Source organism: Diadema antillarum, unplaced genomic scaffold (genome assembly GCF_040938485.1).
Source record: "Diadema antillarum isolate AM-2024a unplaced genomic scaffold, OU_Dant_1.0 seq00000108_RagTag, whole genome shotgun sequence".
In the NCBI taxonomy this organism is placed as follows: Eukaryota; Metazoa; Echinodermata; class Echinoidea; order Diadematoida; family Diadematidae; genus Diadema; species Diadema antillarum.
Window position 1 is genome coordinate 90894 of NW_027271194.1, and position 15569 is coordinate 106462.

Consider the following 15569-nt stretch of genomic DNA (forward strand, 5'->3'; position numbering starts at 1 on the left):
TCAGAATGTGTGTAGGAAATTGTGAAGATATCTTTGTGTTTTTTTAAGAATTTGCACTAGATAAAAAGAAGCAGAAATAAGCAAAAATTAATGCACTAAAAAAAATTGTGCATTTACACGATAACTGTTTGAATGTAAAGTGTAACAATAATTTAATCATGCAATTGAGTTATAGTTATCATCATTACAGGGGCCCGTTGCATAAAACTTACCGTTGAATTTCAATGGTAACTACCGTCAAAATTAGGCATCACAGCCAATCAGCATCAAGGATTATAAAATTTACCGCTAATTTGAAGACTTACCGCTAGAAAGGAGCGGTAAGTCCAGCGGTAAGGGTTTTATGCAACAGGGCCCAGATTATAAACATGATCACCATGCTGTGAACCACTTCGTTCAAAAGGTGTTCAACCACCTCCGTGAAAGCATCCAGTTTTCGGATAGGTGTAGTGTGCAAAAGAAGTCCAGGACGTCACTGACAGATGTGCCATTTGGGACAGAAAATTGACCTTTGATACTATTGAGCAGTTCTTCGGAAGTAGGCCTGAAGAAAATTCTGTGTGGTGGAGAAGGATGTGTGGTTAAGCATGTGGTCGTAAATGTGGTTAAAGAAAACACATTTGTTGTAGTGAAAGCATGCAAACCAAGGCTGAGCAGAGCAGCAATCAAGGATGGCCACTGTGTTCATTCCAGGAAGACATTCCTTCTGTGTGATAATATGAGAGATCAACTGTAAAAGGGCCTCAAGCACAGATACAAATATGATTCCTGGGGTGTAGCGGATTGATACCACAGTAAGCATCACACGGTATGTCCTAAAAGCAAGAAGATTTTCTGCCTTTGCCCTGGATGTCTTTCAGGTGAGACCGGCCTAACAAGAGCTCATTGTTGATCCCTGGGTACAAAAGATGGGTTTCAAAGAAAGCAGAAATGGATCCTTCTATTCATGGATCCCAGAATCTACAGATGACACCAGATCAATCTTTAAGAGTTAATTTACAGGAGATTGATGCGACCCATGCCGATCCACCTTCTGTTCAGGTATCTGAGGATGTCTCAGAAGAACTTTCATTCATGCAGGGAACAAGCAATGTCACCAATGATGATTTCCAATGGATTCAACTGGTTGCAACATTGGAAGACCCTTCCTTGCTGATGCCATGGAGAAAAATATGGTGGCAGATGGTCCACATATCACTTCGGTTGGATCCTCATCTGCTCAGGTCTCTGAGGCTTCTGATGCCCATGACAAATGTCCTACTAGGATTCAGGTTGATGTGACTGTCAGAGGAGATGTTGTCCAGGTTTCAACAAGACCACTACATGCATATGATTTCTCAGTCAGGAATTGCTGTGAAGATTTCATGAAAGTCCAAATTTCAGTTGGAAAGGGTGCAAAGAGCATACGCCCCGCAGAATATAGTGCTACTGAAGTCTTCAACGTCATTGGAGAAGCAAGTTATTGGACACAGTGTATAAAGCAGCTCTGTGATTAATCCAGAATTATTGTTTGGTTTATAAGTGAAACACTCCACTTCCTCTTCACTCACATTGTACACTCTTAACATTGTGAAATTGTGTAAGGCTTCACATAAGTAAGTGGACAAGTTTGAGTTTCTTACTATGTACTTCAAGTATGAGTGTAACTTTCTTTTTATTCATATTTTTTATTCATTAATCTTTTTACTGTAAATCTTTCATATTTTTTATGTTAATATACATATGATTTTCATTTGTGAGAGCTTCATTATAAAGTTAACTTGATTGCAATTGAGAGTTTTGTCCTTTTTCTTGAATGTGTACTGAGTGAGTTGCCGCCCCCCTCCCTTCCCCTTTTTTGTTTGTATTATCCTATTGCTTAGTTTTATGGCAATATCAATACAACAAAATGTTCTACAGTATTTGAATGTGGGTGATATGTACATGCCTTTGGAAAGATTGTCTGTCTGTAGTGCTTCCTGCTTTTGCCCTGAATGTCTTTCAGGTGAGACTGCCAAACGAGAGCAGTGTTAATCCCTGATACAAAAGATGGGTTTCGAAGAAAGCAGCAATGGATCCTTCTATTTATGGATCCCAGAGTGTACCGATGACCCCATATCAATCTTTAAGAATTAATATACAGGAGATTGATGCGACCCATGCTGATCCACCTTCTGTTCAGGTATCTGAGGATGTCTCAGAAGAACTTTCATTCATGCAGGCAAGAAGCAATGTCATCAATGATGGCTTCCAATTTGATTTACATGGCTGCTACATTGGACGATCCTTCCTTGCTGATGCAAGAGAAAAATATGGCTGCAAATGATCCTCTCACTGGTTATAGAGCAGAGATCAACAGGAACCCAGAAGTATCTCCAGCAGTATCTCCAGTGCAGGCTGTGCCAAAACATATCACTTCAGTTGAATCCTTGTTTGTTCAGGTCTTACACTTCTGATGCCCATGACAAAACTATGTCCTACTTGGATTCAGGTTGATGTGACTGTCAGAGGATATGTTGTCCAGGTTTCAACAAGACCACTACATACATCTGATTCCTCAGTCACGAACCGCTGCGAAGATTTTTCCGAATTTCAGTTGGAAAGGGTGCAAAGAGCATACGCCCTGAAGAATATAGTGCCATTGACGTCACTGACTTTATTGGAGAAGCAAGTTATTGGACACAGCGTATAAAGCAGCTCTGTGATAAATACAGAATGAGTGTTTGGTTTATAAGTGAAACACTCCACTTCATCTTAAAACTCACATACAGCTGTATAGGGATCTACCTAAAATAAGCCAGAAGATTTAAGATAAGGAGGCTTCGCTTTGCTGGCCACTGCTTCAGGAGCAATGAGTGTGTTTCTAAACTGATACACTGGATGCCCAAGCATGGGAGCAGGAAACCAGGCAGACCAGTGATCAACTTTGTTGACATGCTTAAGAGAGACACTGGTCTAGACACCAACGAGATAAAAACTGCAATGCTGGACAGACAAACTTGGAGTGCCATTGTGGATCGAGAACACCACTGGAATTATGCAAGCAAGCACATTGTACACTCTTTATATTGTGAAAATGGGTAAGACTTCACATGAGTAAAGGGACAAGTTTGAGTTTCTTGGTATATATTTCAAGTATGAATTTAACTTTCTTTTTATTCATATTTTATTTGTAAGTCTTTTTATCTGTAAATCTTTCACATTTTTTTTATGTTAACATATATGATTTTCATTTATGAAAATTCATTATAAAGTTAATTTGATTGCAATAGAGAGCTATTGACTTGTTTTCTTTTGTCCTTTTTCTTGAATGTGTACTGAGTGAGTTGCCCCCCCCCCCCCCCCCCTCCCCCTTCCCGTTCTATAGCCTGTATTATCCTATTGCTTAGTTTTAAGGCAATATCAAAACAGCAAAATGTTCTACAGTATTTGAATGTGGGTTATATCATACCTCTGGAAAGATCTTTTGTCTGTAGCACTTAGTACATGAGAATATTTGAAACTTCAAAATTTCACTTTGAAAATTATGGACTCAATATGCATATTTTTTTAATTTTCTTCTAGACACACTAAATGATGCTTTAATCATACAGTGTAGCTAGTACATGGAGGAAGCAAGGCCAAGTGACCCATTAAAGAAGACATCTCCAGAGAGTCGATCAAAAACATTCTTTGTCGAATATCTGATCCTATTCTCTTGAAGCAACAAAGTAGCACGAGAGAGGATTTTTTTCCTTTCTGTTGTAAACAGATCTGCCAACAATGTACTGGCTATACTTGAGTTGAGACTACAGTGTATCATTTTGTATTACTTTAAAGCCAGAAATGTTCGCATGCATTTTAATTTTACAAATTTCACGCAAGCCAAGATTTGTGGCACTAAAATGAACACGAAATTTCTTGGAGACACTGTATGCATTGACAGCCAGTGGCAAATCAAAAAAACATTTCAAGCCGCAAGGTCGTTGGCTCTAACACTCATACCTCTGTAACTATTCCATTTAATTTCTGTATCGATGCCCTTAGAAACATCAATTTCAAGTGCCATAAGTGTTGTTTATTATCATTATTACTATTTTTAGTATGTGTCCCTGTACTAGTTATTACGTTGTACATACTTTTTCAACAAAAAGAGTTACTGTAGTTGTATGCCTATCTACTTTCCGCATTAACTTCAGAATTACATTTTATTACAATGTAACAATGTTTCTCCAAGTGTTAGCTTTATTTTATTTAAATTACAGGGACTCATCACTCTGATGAAAATGCATGTACAATTTATGCTCAAGAGCTTGGGCACTGCCAGAAAACTCCAAATATGAATTTACCACCTGTAAGAGAATTCTGTAATTTGAGAACAGAAAATACTGCCAGAGTGCATGCAACGAACTCACATTTATAAGCATCTCTTTCCTGTGTACTGAATGGACAAGCACACAAGAAAAGGCTGATTTGATCTATAATTTACAAATCACCTCATGGGTCGTAAAGTAATGTGTATATTTGGAGGTATCTAAAAGTACCTAAATATTTCGCCTGTGTTATTCTTTGGGTGTTGGTTCCCTATTTCAAGTATTATTTCCTTCCTCAATGAATGTAAAAACTGTACACTTTTTATCAATGAATGTAAATTGAAATGAATGAATTTAACTGTTGCATTGTTATTACATGATACAATTGTAGTTCCTTTTTGATTGTAAATACAATGAAGTTGATATATTCACTGCTTTATGTTACTACTATGGCTGATTTAAAGTAAGGCGAAAGAAGAATGAACAACGCAAATTTTAACTCTTGTTCACAGAGCCTGTATGCTAATTGGGTTTGGGATGTGATCACTGAGATTTCAGTTTGGGCACTCTAAACCATATCCATATTGGTAAAGATATCCTCTTTAGTTGGAAATTTGGACAGGCAAATACAATCCATGTGATCTATGAATTACAAGGTGTAATGGACAGAAAATGATTACTGCTGACCCAAATGACAACAACAAAATGCTTTTTCCACATATTTTGACATTCCAGCCTTTTGTACTGCAGATTATGCCAATAAAATACTCAACATACTTGAAGAATGCAATATCCTCAAATCCCTCAAATGGGGTACAGTGTACTCTTATTAAGAATACTGAAATTTCATTATAAAGAACTTTAAAATGTTTCCCATGCCTTGGATTTCCTCTGCACTTTTTTTTTATGCAACCCTGATCCTAGTAATGAAAAAATGTAGAAATTTCATAGGTCCATGTTTTATTTTTTGTTTCTTATTTTTCTATCTAAGTTTTAAACAGGAAATTCACTATATTTTATACTTTCGAAATTAAAAAGCTTTGTGAAGTTCATGTAACTGTCCTACATGTGTGTAACATAATATGTTCACATACAATACAATGATACATGTCCGATTATGTACTTTGGAATTTCAACAAACTCTATGTCAGTGCAGGTTTGGCCTTTCCTCACCATGCACACATAGAACAGTTTGCCTGATTATGGAAGAAATTAGAACAAAAAAATTTCATTTTTTCTTATAATGCACAAATGAAAATGGCATTAATGATGAATACACAATTCAAAATGATATAAATCATGTTTTCTTACATTTTTTCTTGACCATAATGTATCAGTAAAATAGTTTTTGTCATATTATCACAAATATTGTATTCTTTGTATGAGGAATCTTATAATTTTGTTATTTTGGTTTTGCATTGTCTTTATGTTTTTATGTTTTCTAGGTTTTTGGTTTTTTTTTTTGTATGTGTAATAGCACTAGTGTACTCAGCACCTGTATGAAGTGCCATCTATGCAATTGTAGATCCTTATCATTATTCATTATTATTATCATTATTATTTTAACATTTCTGTCCTACTCCACATACTTGTCCCATAGTTATCAAATACATGTCCCACTTAGATGCCCCCTTAAGCTCTGTAATTATTTGATTAAAAAGTCATCTTTTCCTACTCAAAAACAAATGTATTAGGCAACCAAACTCTGAAATATGGTTATTCTGAAGAGAATTTAAATTTTGCACATTTTTCAAACCAAAACTACCTATTTAACACTGAAATGCCCAAATATTCTTGTTTATTGCAGTAACATTATTTCAGACTCATTCATTTACATTTATAGTCAGAGATGTATTATCATGCCAAGTCTTCAGCTCAAATGTTTTATCATGTTAATAGTTGTAAATATGTTCATGTTTCATGTATTTTCAAACTATAAGTATTCATTGTATTGTATTCATTACCTTTATAGAACCTTTGTATTAGACAGGTATCAGACTTGATTAGCATTCATGCATGTGTCTTTTATTATGTGCTACGCCACGTAAACATATCAAAAACTTCAACTTCAAACTAACTTTAAACATGGAAGACATGCATAGGAGATACAAATGTTGTAAGAAATTTATTCAGCTAACAGATCTACATGATTCTTTTTTTTTTTTTGTCAGTAACATTCAATAGTACTCTACATTTTACGTATGAAAAAAAGTGTGTGGCAATTACAACCTAGAATATGCACGCATTGCACAATTTCCACTTTTCAAGTTTCATGGATTAAAATTTTGGTATAAGAAAGAGATAAGGTGAACTTACATCAACTTAGGATGAAAATATGACTTTTTTTGTATTTTAGATTATAGATGATTCATAACCTATATTATTTATTGCAAAAATGATAAGATAAGAGATAGGTAAAAGGCATATCCATTCTGCCATCATTGCTAGGAATAGGCATCCTGATGATAGCTATTACAGTTGTCACCACTTCATGGGAGAGGTGTCCTACAATACTATGTACGTGTGCCAGTTGTTGGAATTTTGTATGTGACAGGCTGTGGTTTCACTGCAGATTCAAATGTGGAAAGAGGCATGTGTGGGATGTATACCAAACAAAGAAGAAAGAAAGAAAAAAAGGCCACTTTGCCTTTGACACTATCAATGCAGAGAAAGAGGGAGCACATTTTTTTTTTTTTTTTTTTTTTTTTTTTTGGGGGGGGGGGGGGGGAGTTGGTCAAGGGTCAATTACGGATCACCTCACATTACCATGCATCACCCACTTCCCGATGTGTTTCAACACAGGAAAATTTGAGGACAGAGGTGTCACTGTGCCTTGCCACACATCCCCTTGTTTCACCTCACATCACCTCAAAACCTTCAAAACATTGAAAGATGTTCTTCAATATACATCATATACCTCATAATTAAGATTCTTCTCACTGATTGGTCAAAAGTATACTATGTGACATGGTGCAGTTCTGTCTATTAAACTGCTTCAGGGTTTTGACTTTCCATCACCTGACGTAAGGCCACATGATAGAAACCCCCAAACCCTATGATAAACTATATAAACCTTCTATTACTTTTGCACACATGGAAATGTACACGTAGATTTTTTTTGTGTGCGGTCTTTGCACCCTACACAATTAAATTTGCTTTCAATTTATGTTCACGACTAGAACGCTATATGGTTTACGTTACACGCATCGTACAACGCATGCACTTCACACTGCGCACAGGAACGTTTAAACATGGCATGGCTAGTGCTCCTCCATGTTTCGAGGTTTTGAACTCAGAACCAGAGGATTTGGAGCCGTGTGAGTTTTAGTGTAGTCTACTACAGTACGAAAACGATACAAGCAACTCACTGTGGCCTGTTTAGGTCTTGGCCTAGGCCTTCTTAGTACTTGATTAGCCCTAGATCTAGACAAAGCTAGTTACTTGTCAGACCTAGTCTAAATTGATGAGGTATATAAAACAAATATAAATGCCTCGGGGTGATAGAATGGCTGGTATGAAAAGTGCTTTGGGAATGATAATTTCCATCACTATCTTCATGAGCATTCAGTATTTGTATAATCATGAACTTGCCAGTGGTGAAAATCAGGACAGTGTCATCCCAGAGCCCAGTCTCTTTCAAGGTGTCCACTACCTTCCCAACTGCCTCGTCCATTGTGGCCACCATTCCTGCATAGGTTGCCCGCAGGGTGTTGTTGAAGTGAGCGTATGGCTTCATGTACTTCTCTGGTACTTGAAGAGGGCCGTGCACAGATTGCAGGGGAAGGTACAGAAAGAGAGGCTGAAGAAAGAAGAAAGATGACAGATGTGAATGGTGACATGTGTGTCCTAGTCTGGCTGACAGCACTGATCATTATACAGTACAAGATGACAATTTTGGACTAAAAAGTAATAACAATACTGTAAAACATGATATATTCGCGGCATTAAATTTTCGAGAATTGGAGCTGACAGCCCTTTTCGTGGCATGAAATTTTCGCGAATTGCCACTGGTGTTCAATGCATGTAGTGTAGACAAAAACTTTCGCAAATTTTGGCGCTCGCGAAATTCGCGAAATTAAAATGCATGCGAAAATTTCTCGTTTTACAGTATTCATTTTGTACAGGAAATCTGTATCAAAGTTCCTCTTCCTTCATGTATTGACAGTGTAGAGTTTCAAAGTTTCATATTACAGCAGAACATCATTATGACAAGGACCTACAAACTGCGACAATTACCTTGCTATATCAGGGCCTCTCACTATATCAGGGGACAAAAAAGGAAATAGAAAGATTGGGACTTGCACATCACTTTGTTATAGGAGGGTTTTATCAAATCTAAACTCTTTGTGTCAGTTCAATTTTGGCCCTACTCTTTCATTCAATTCAAGCACCGTATGGTGCTTCTGGTGTGTACAGCATAGTGGGGATTTTCACTTTTCTATTTTACCTTTCCCATGGACAATTTACCCAGAAATCATCTTTGGTTTTTTGCCCAAAACATTGAATGATTATCATAACAATTATAATGATAACAACAACAAATGATGTACAATGTATAGCAGTACTGGAATGATTTTTCCAGGGAGGTGCTAGAGAAGGAGAGACAACTACTGCTCTCCTTTGAAGTCATGCGCGGCACCGCCGAGAAGTTATGCGTTCAACTACAGGTGTTACCCATGTGCTTTGACAAAAGATAGCATCAATAATCGTGACTAGCGCTCTCACATCTAGAAATACTTGCCCCAACTGGAATTCGCTCTCTCTTTCAATGTGATGGCAACAATGAATTTGTGTACCTTGAATTGGAGCAGCGAATCAAAATGCAGTGTAAAACTGACAATTTTAACAGCAAATAGTTTAAAAGCACGCTGGAACACGCTTTAGCGGAGTACTTTATTTGAAAGATCAAAATATACTAGATTAAATGATAGAAAACTAACATGCGGAAATGTGCGCATTATAGAAAAATATTAGGTTTTTAAGAGGGCCTAACATTCATTTCATTTCGATTTGCGCATTACGAAGAAACTAGAAATACACGTTTATTATATTGAACTCTTTCCTTAACTATTCTAAATCAATTCGAGTATTTCATTTGAAATTTTAGGTTGAAATAAAGCTTGTAATTCAACGAAAGGTGAAATGCGCTCTTCGTCTCTGAACTTCGTCTTCCAACTAGAGCGGTGCAGAGCATGACTTCAAAGCGTAGTGGAATGCTAGACATCCCATTGTAACTCCTTGTACCCAAACATGTGTTTGCATGAATTACGAAGAGCTGCCACTCCATCTCTGTAACACCTTCCTGATTTTTCTATCAGTTATGCACTAAACATAAACAAAACTAAAATGTTTCACGCACAGTACAGATGAAAAAGGCATTTGCAATTACACTTGATATGTCAAACCAAATGTTTTCAGTAAACATCAAGACAAAACATATACAGTCAAACCTGCCGTAGCAGCCACCTCTCTATAGCGACCACTGAAAAAATTGCTAAAGAGAAAAGCTGTGTCAAAGACCCTGTGTATAGCGGCCATCTGTCTAACGCAGCCAGTGGCCACAAATTTTGTTTACCCCAGTAGATTTTTACCTGTCTATAGCGGCCACAGACCTGAAGGAGCCGTAGCCGAGCCGATAATTCAGCGTGTTTTTCTACTTTGTAGCCGCTCCAGTAATTCATGGGCTACATTCACTGATCACCACCGCTGCATCATATCACTCGTTAAGTCAACAATGCACTTTACACTTTCTTCATGACTGTACACATGCTACGGTGCAACAATTTGATAAACACCGGCATTGTTCAATGCATGAAACACACGTGCATATGTAAACACATAGGCCCACATGTACATGAAAGAGTACTTACAGATATACAACTTTGATACATGTACATGATTGTAGGCAATGCACACTAAAGCTGGATACCTGTCTATAGTGGCCAACTGTCTATAACAGCCATTCTTTTCATCTCCCTTAAGTTGCCACTATAGACAGGTTTGACAGTACATAATCACATTAAACTGTGATCCTCTGTGAATTACTGCATACGCCGAATATTTCTTGAAGTTATTATTTTCGCAAATTTTGCGAGTCAGGTGCTATTCATGAAATTAAAGACACAGGAAAATATTGACTCTAATCAAGCTATGAGAATGTGACATGTACGCGTACATACATTTCTCCATTCGGTACAGGACTCCACGATTGCAAATTTAACAACTCACGAAATCATCGGGAAGTTCTGATTCGCGAAAATTTAGGCTCCCTAAATATATGGCGTATACTAGTATGTACATTGCTTATACTGAACAAAGGAAAAAATTGGTTAGAACAGCTGCAGCTTTAGTCCTTGAACTTGCATTGAATGGTTATGAACTATTGTTGATTTAAAGAGAACTGTCATTAAAATGAAGGGAGCTCTCCCTCATACTTACAAGTACTCCAAAGTCAAGCACTGACATTTGAATTAAAATTGAAAATGGGGTCACTGCATTTCCAGACTACAAATGCCCTTTTTTCTGTTCTTGTATTTACAATGTACTTCCAGCATACACTCACACAATAATAAGGGATCACAGTTATCTGTATTTAAACATCAAAACAACCCAACAGTCAACCTTGCTAAAGTCACCTTGCATACATGTAAGTTGTAAAAATTGCCTCAATCAAAGGTCTTTTCAAGCCCTCTTCTCTTTATATTCTGATTTTAATCAATTACATGTCAATTTTTTTTTTCTATGTCGAAGCTATTTCTTTAGTTCAAATAGATTCAACTTAGACAAGGTTGGCTGTACTATTTAAAGTCATGAATATCTTTCCTCTCATAAGCTTGTAGCATGCTATAGTTGGAATCCAGCTGCCATGCATTAGTTATTGCTGCTTGTACATTGCACAAATCCTGAGCAAGCTTTCAGGTTGTTAGGAGCAGCTTTGTGACAGTACATGTATATAAAAAGTATGTATAGAATTTGAAGATATGTCAGGAAAATGGTCTATTCCTGACCTTGTCATGCAGGAGTAGCAAGTTCAAAGCAGTTCGCAGTGAGCTTGTGTGCACATGAGTACACAGATGACCCACTTATTTTCTCAGTTGATCTGGGCACTTCAGTTGTGTAATAGAAAGTAACATACCGATAACCTTACCCGACATTAACAGTTCATGGAATTCATCAATCATGTTCAAACAAAGGATGAACTTGCTAGGCCAGGTGACCAAAATGGTCTGTCAAGACACACTTGGGAAAGTACTACATTTTTTTTTCACTGAATGTATTAAGTTTTTTTTTTTTTTTCTATTGATATTGCTAAATACTGCTGTCAGGTGGATGTGCTGGCAAGCACCATTTGTAAGGATACCTGAATAATAACATCACAGATGCCTATCTCTGGCTGCGTTTATCAACTCCTTTTCTCGGCAGAAACAGGTAATCCAAACAGCTCTCAAGGAATTTTTACGAGTTGATAAACGCAAAGCTGTTTTGAAAGCCCTTTAGGAAAGCCTTTTATGAAAGGGTGCGTTTATCAACTCTCCTTTCTCGGCAGAAACAGGTTATCCAAACAGCTTTCCAGGAATTTTCACGAGTTGATAAACGCAAAGCAGTTTTGAAAGCCCTTTAAGGAAAGCCTTTTCGAAAGCCCAAAATTTGTGACGATCCAAACAGGTTTCCTAAACAGGTTATCAGAAACCTGTTTGTAAAAGCCTTTCGAAGTTGATAAACGCAAAGCTGTTTTGAAAGCCCTTTAGGTCGCCCTACTGCGGTTACGCAACCATGCGTTTCCGGTTTCTGAAAAGACACGCGCCACGTAAAGTGCACACGAGTACGTGTACACAGGTGTATACAGCTGTGTGTAATGCACGCATATGCTTGGAACAAGGAGGTGTTTCTTTCACCAACAAGGTTTGAGAAATAGAGTAACAACAGTCTCATTCCCTTTGATCCCATGTCTCATGCCGCCACTCAGAAATATTTGAAGTATGTGCTAAACTGGAGCTGCCTCACAGATAGGCCAGACAATTGATTCATGTGGCATGGTATCATGACAGGTCACTCTCAAAGGAAGATAATTATGTCTTTATGATAGTGATTGCTTTTCGCCGTCCCTTCTTAGAAAACAAGCGGCACATTAATAGTACAGGCAGTCAGGGCTTTAGGGCTCTCGAAAGGGCTATGGAAAGGGCTATGGAAAGGGCTATCGAAAGCCGTTTAAACAGGGGAAAGTTGATAAACGCAGCCGACGAAAACAAGCGGCACATTAATAGTACAGGCAGTCAGGGCTTTAGGGCTCTCGAAAGGGCTATGGAAAGGGCTATGGAAAGGGCTATGGAAAGCCGTTTAAACAGGGGAAAGTTGATAAACGCAGCCGACGAAAACAAGCGGCACATTAATAGTACAGGGAGTGGACAGGGCTTTCGAAAGGGCTATCGAAAGGGCTTTCGAAAGTCGTTTAAACAGGGGAAGTTGATAAACACAGCCTCTGTTTGATTAAACACCCAACATGCTGTGTAGTTACAAATGACCTTTTTCTGCTCATGTGCAAACTGGACCCAAAACGGGCTTATTGGTGGTGGCCTACAATTGATTCTTACCTGACTTGCATTGTGCTGCTGTATGACTTTCTGAGCTCGCTCTGTGAAGACGAACTGTGAGTAGTTTCCAGTATATTCCCATGCAACCCGGTTGTTATCCCAGAAGTCAATACCCAGCCAGTGGTTGCCTTCGTGGAAGCTCGGGAAAGGTCCACCACGGAAGTGGGTCCAGTAGTCCTGCATACCACTCATGTAACCTGAGATTCAGAGGAGAAATATATTCCACAGAGAAAGGAGTTTGGCAACAGGTAAGCACATTTAATTCTTCCTTTAAGACTGCCTAAATGTCAATATATCAGAATTCTATAACACAGCTTCGCTCCCAAATGAGCACCTCAGGAATGGCTACTTCTCACACAGCAATATAACAACATCATGTTCGGTAACATACTCATGTGTAAAAGGTTACAAGCTCATGATCTTACATGGTCATTTTTTTTTTTTCCCCCACTAACTTCTTCTCCTCTTTCATTACTGCTTATTTTTAAAGTGTATAATTGTACCTTAAAATTTCTGACATTAATTGTAGTTTATTGTATTGGTTATGTCTCTGCAAAATCTGAGTGTGAGGTTGCTCCTGGACAGAGATTTCAAATCACACATGGGACCTCCATTTTATGTCCTATTTGAGGGACAGAGTGTGTTGCCTCTGACTAGAGGTGACAGTACAACTACAAACGAGTATCGAACCAGGGTCATGATCATGAGGTAGATATACTACTGACTGACCTAACTCACCACCCTTTTGAGAATTTTCTTTAATGTTGGTAATGGAAAACATTTTACTTTTCTATTGTTGTTCTGCAAGAATTGAATGAACATGAAATATTCTTACCAAAAGCTGAATCAAAGCCTCTCTGAAGGGGCATGCACTCATTCTTGTAGAAGCCCAGATGCCACTTGCCCACCAGGTGAGTGGCATAGCCACTCTCTTTGAGTTTCTGGGGGAGGGTAACCTCACTCAGTGGTAGGCAGTTTGGCTGTGGGGCAATGATCACAAAATGCTGCAGACCAGTGTGGATCTATGAAACAGGGTAGAATGATAAATGGCCATTATCACACAGCAATAAATAAAAATAATAATAATAAATAAATCTGGCATTTTATAGAACAATTTCTTCTTTTGACATTTCAGTGATCAACAAGAACTTGCAACACAACTTTGTCAAATACCATTCGAAACACCTGCCAGCACCATCACTTCATTATTTTTATTTCGCAGTGACAGTGAGGGGCTAAGACAATGCAATCTTTAAAAGGATGGTAGAGTATTGGTTGAGGTGAGGATTCAGCTTTCAACTTCTTTTAGGTATATTATGTTAAAGGACATACAATTCTAACAGGAATTCAAAGTTAAGTTCATGAAAATCAATGTTGGAATGGCTGATAAATGTGGGACCCACCTTTCATTACGAATGCTTTGTTTTACTTTGGTTTTGGATATCTCAGTGAGATATACAAAAATTAGGTAAAACAAAGCATGAGATATCAAAATACAAAGTAAAACAAAGCGTGAGATATCAAAAAAACAAAGTAAAAAAAGCGTTCCTAATGAAAGGTGGGTCCCATATTTTACATGTACATGTAGCATCGCTTTGTTTGGGATATCTCAAGCATTTAAAAATCAATTTTCATAAAATAAACTTCTAATTCCTCTTGGAATCATATGCTCTTTCATATCTTATAAAAGACTTCTCATCATCATCTCTTTTTTTTTTTTTTTTTTTTTTTTATCTTCAAAAAACGTTGGAAAGCTGAAGCACCATTTCAACCAACACTGTACCATCCCGGTGCAAAATGTCCCACTTCTTCTCCTTCCTTTTCATTTCTTTTCGGTAATATCACCCACAGACACAGCTTAGATCTTGTCGCAGGATGAATATGGTCACTTGGTCATGCATATAGACAACATTTCTATCCAATACTCTCTTTGGATTAATTCATCTGCCTGGATGCTTCATGGACACTGAAAGGGTAAACATTCCATGAAAGAAATCATTGTAAACACTGTAAGTACTAGCATCTAGATTCTGATTGTGTTGGGACGCACATCAAGGATAGTGGGCATTCTGTTTTTTTAGTGCTGTTTAACATCTTTTGTGAAAAATGCAGGGATGGTAGGGTATAGGCGAGGTGGGGCGAAACTGCTGGTCTAAAAAAAAAATGACTTTAGATCAACATGTATGGATTTTGTATAGTTACCTGGTACCGTCCAGTCATAAGCTGGCTCCTGCTTGGTGAACAGATTGGCTGGACATAGTAATTCTCCAGCTTGACCCCTTGGCTCGCAAGCTTGTCCAAGACAGGAGTCTGGATGGTCGAATTGTGGTAGCCGATGTCAAACCAGCCATAGTCATCAGCCACTACAAATACAATGTGGGGTGGCTTGGACTCCACAGCTTGAAAGTTTGATAAGCAAGTGCAAAGAAACACAAGGCTAGCAAGTCTCATGAGAGAGCAGAAAGAAGATGATCCAAGCAGTTTGGTCATGTTCAAGTTCATCTGCAAGAAGAAAAATTCACACAATACTCTAAATCCTCGTCCATACACAATGCTTTGCATGTATGGAAGATCAAATCCTGGAGACTTGGAATTATTCTAAGATACACAAGTATCAACACTGGTATACACCCAGGTAATCGCAGTAATACTGGCACAATCTTGATACATATTTCCGTCTGTTTGCCATTGAAGGAAAATTACCAAT

At 37.9% G+C, this 15569-nt stretch overlaps 1 protein-coding gene across 1 annotated transcript in view; it reads right to left on the reverse strand.

The window, feature by feature from the left end:
* LOC139726984 (arylsulfatase B-like) overlaps positions 1 to 15362 on the reverse strand; it is a 50386-nt gene extending 35024 nt beyond the window's left edge. Inside the window, exons 1-4 of the mRNA XM_071637969.1 lie at positions 15065 to 15362; positions 13698 to 13884; positions 12863 to 13059; positions 7863 to 8070 (exon numbers count right to left, since the gene is read on the reverse strand). Of these exons, the coding sequence (XP_071494070.1) occupies positions 7863 to 8070; positions 12863 to 13059; positions 13698 to 13884; positions 15065 to 15352 (880 nt within the window). The 5' untranslated portion in view covers positions 15353 to 15362. The remainder of the gene's footprint in view (positions 1 to 7862; positions 8071 to 12862; positions 13060 to 13697; positions 13885 to 15064) is intronic.
* Between the last annotated feature and the right edge of the window lie 207 nt (positions 15363 to 15569).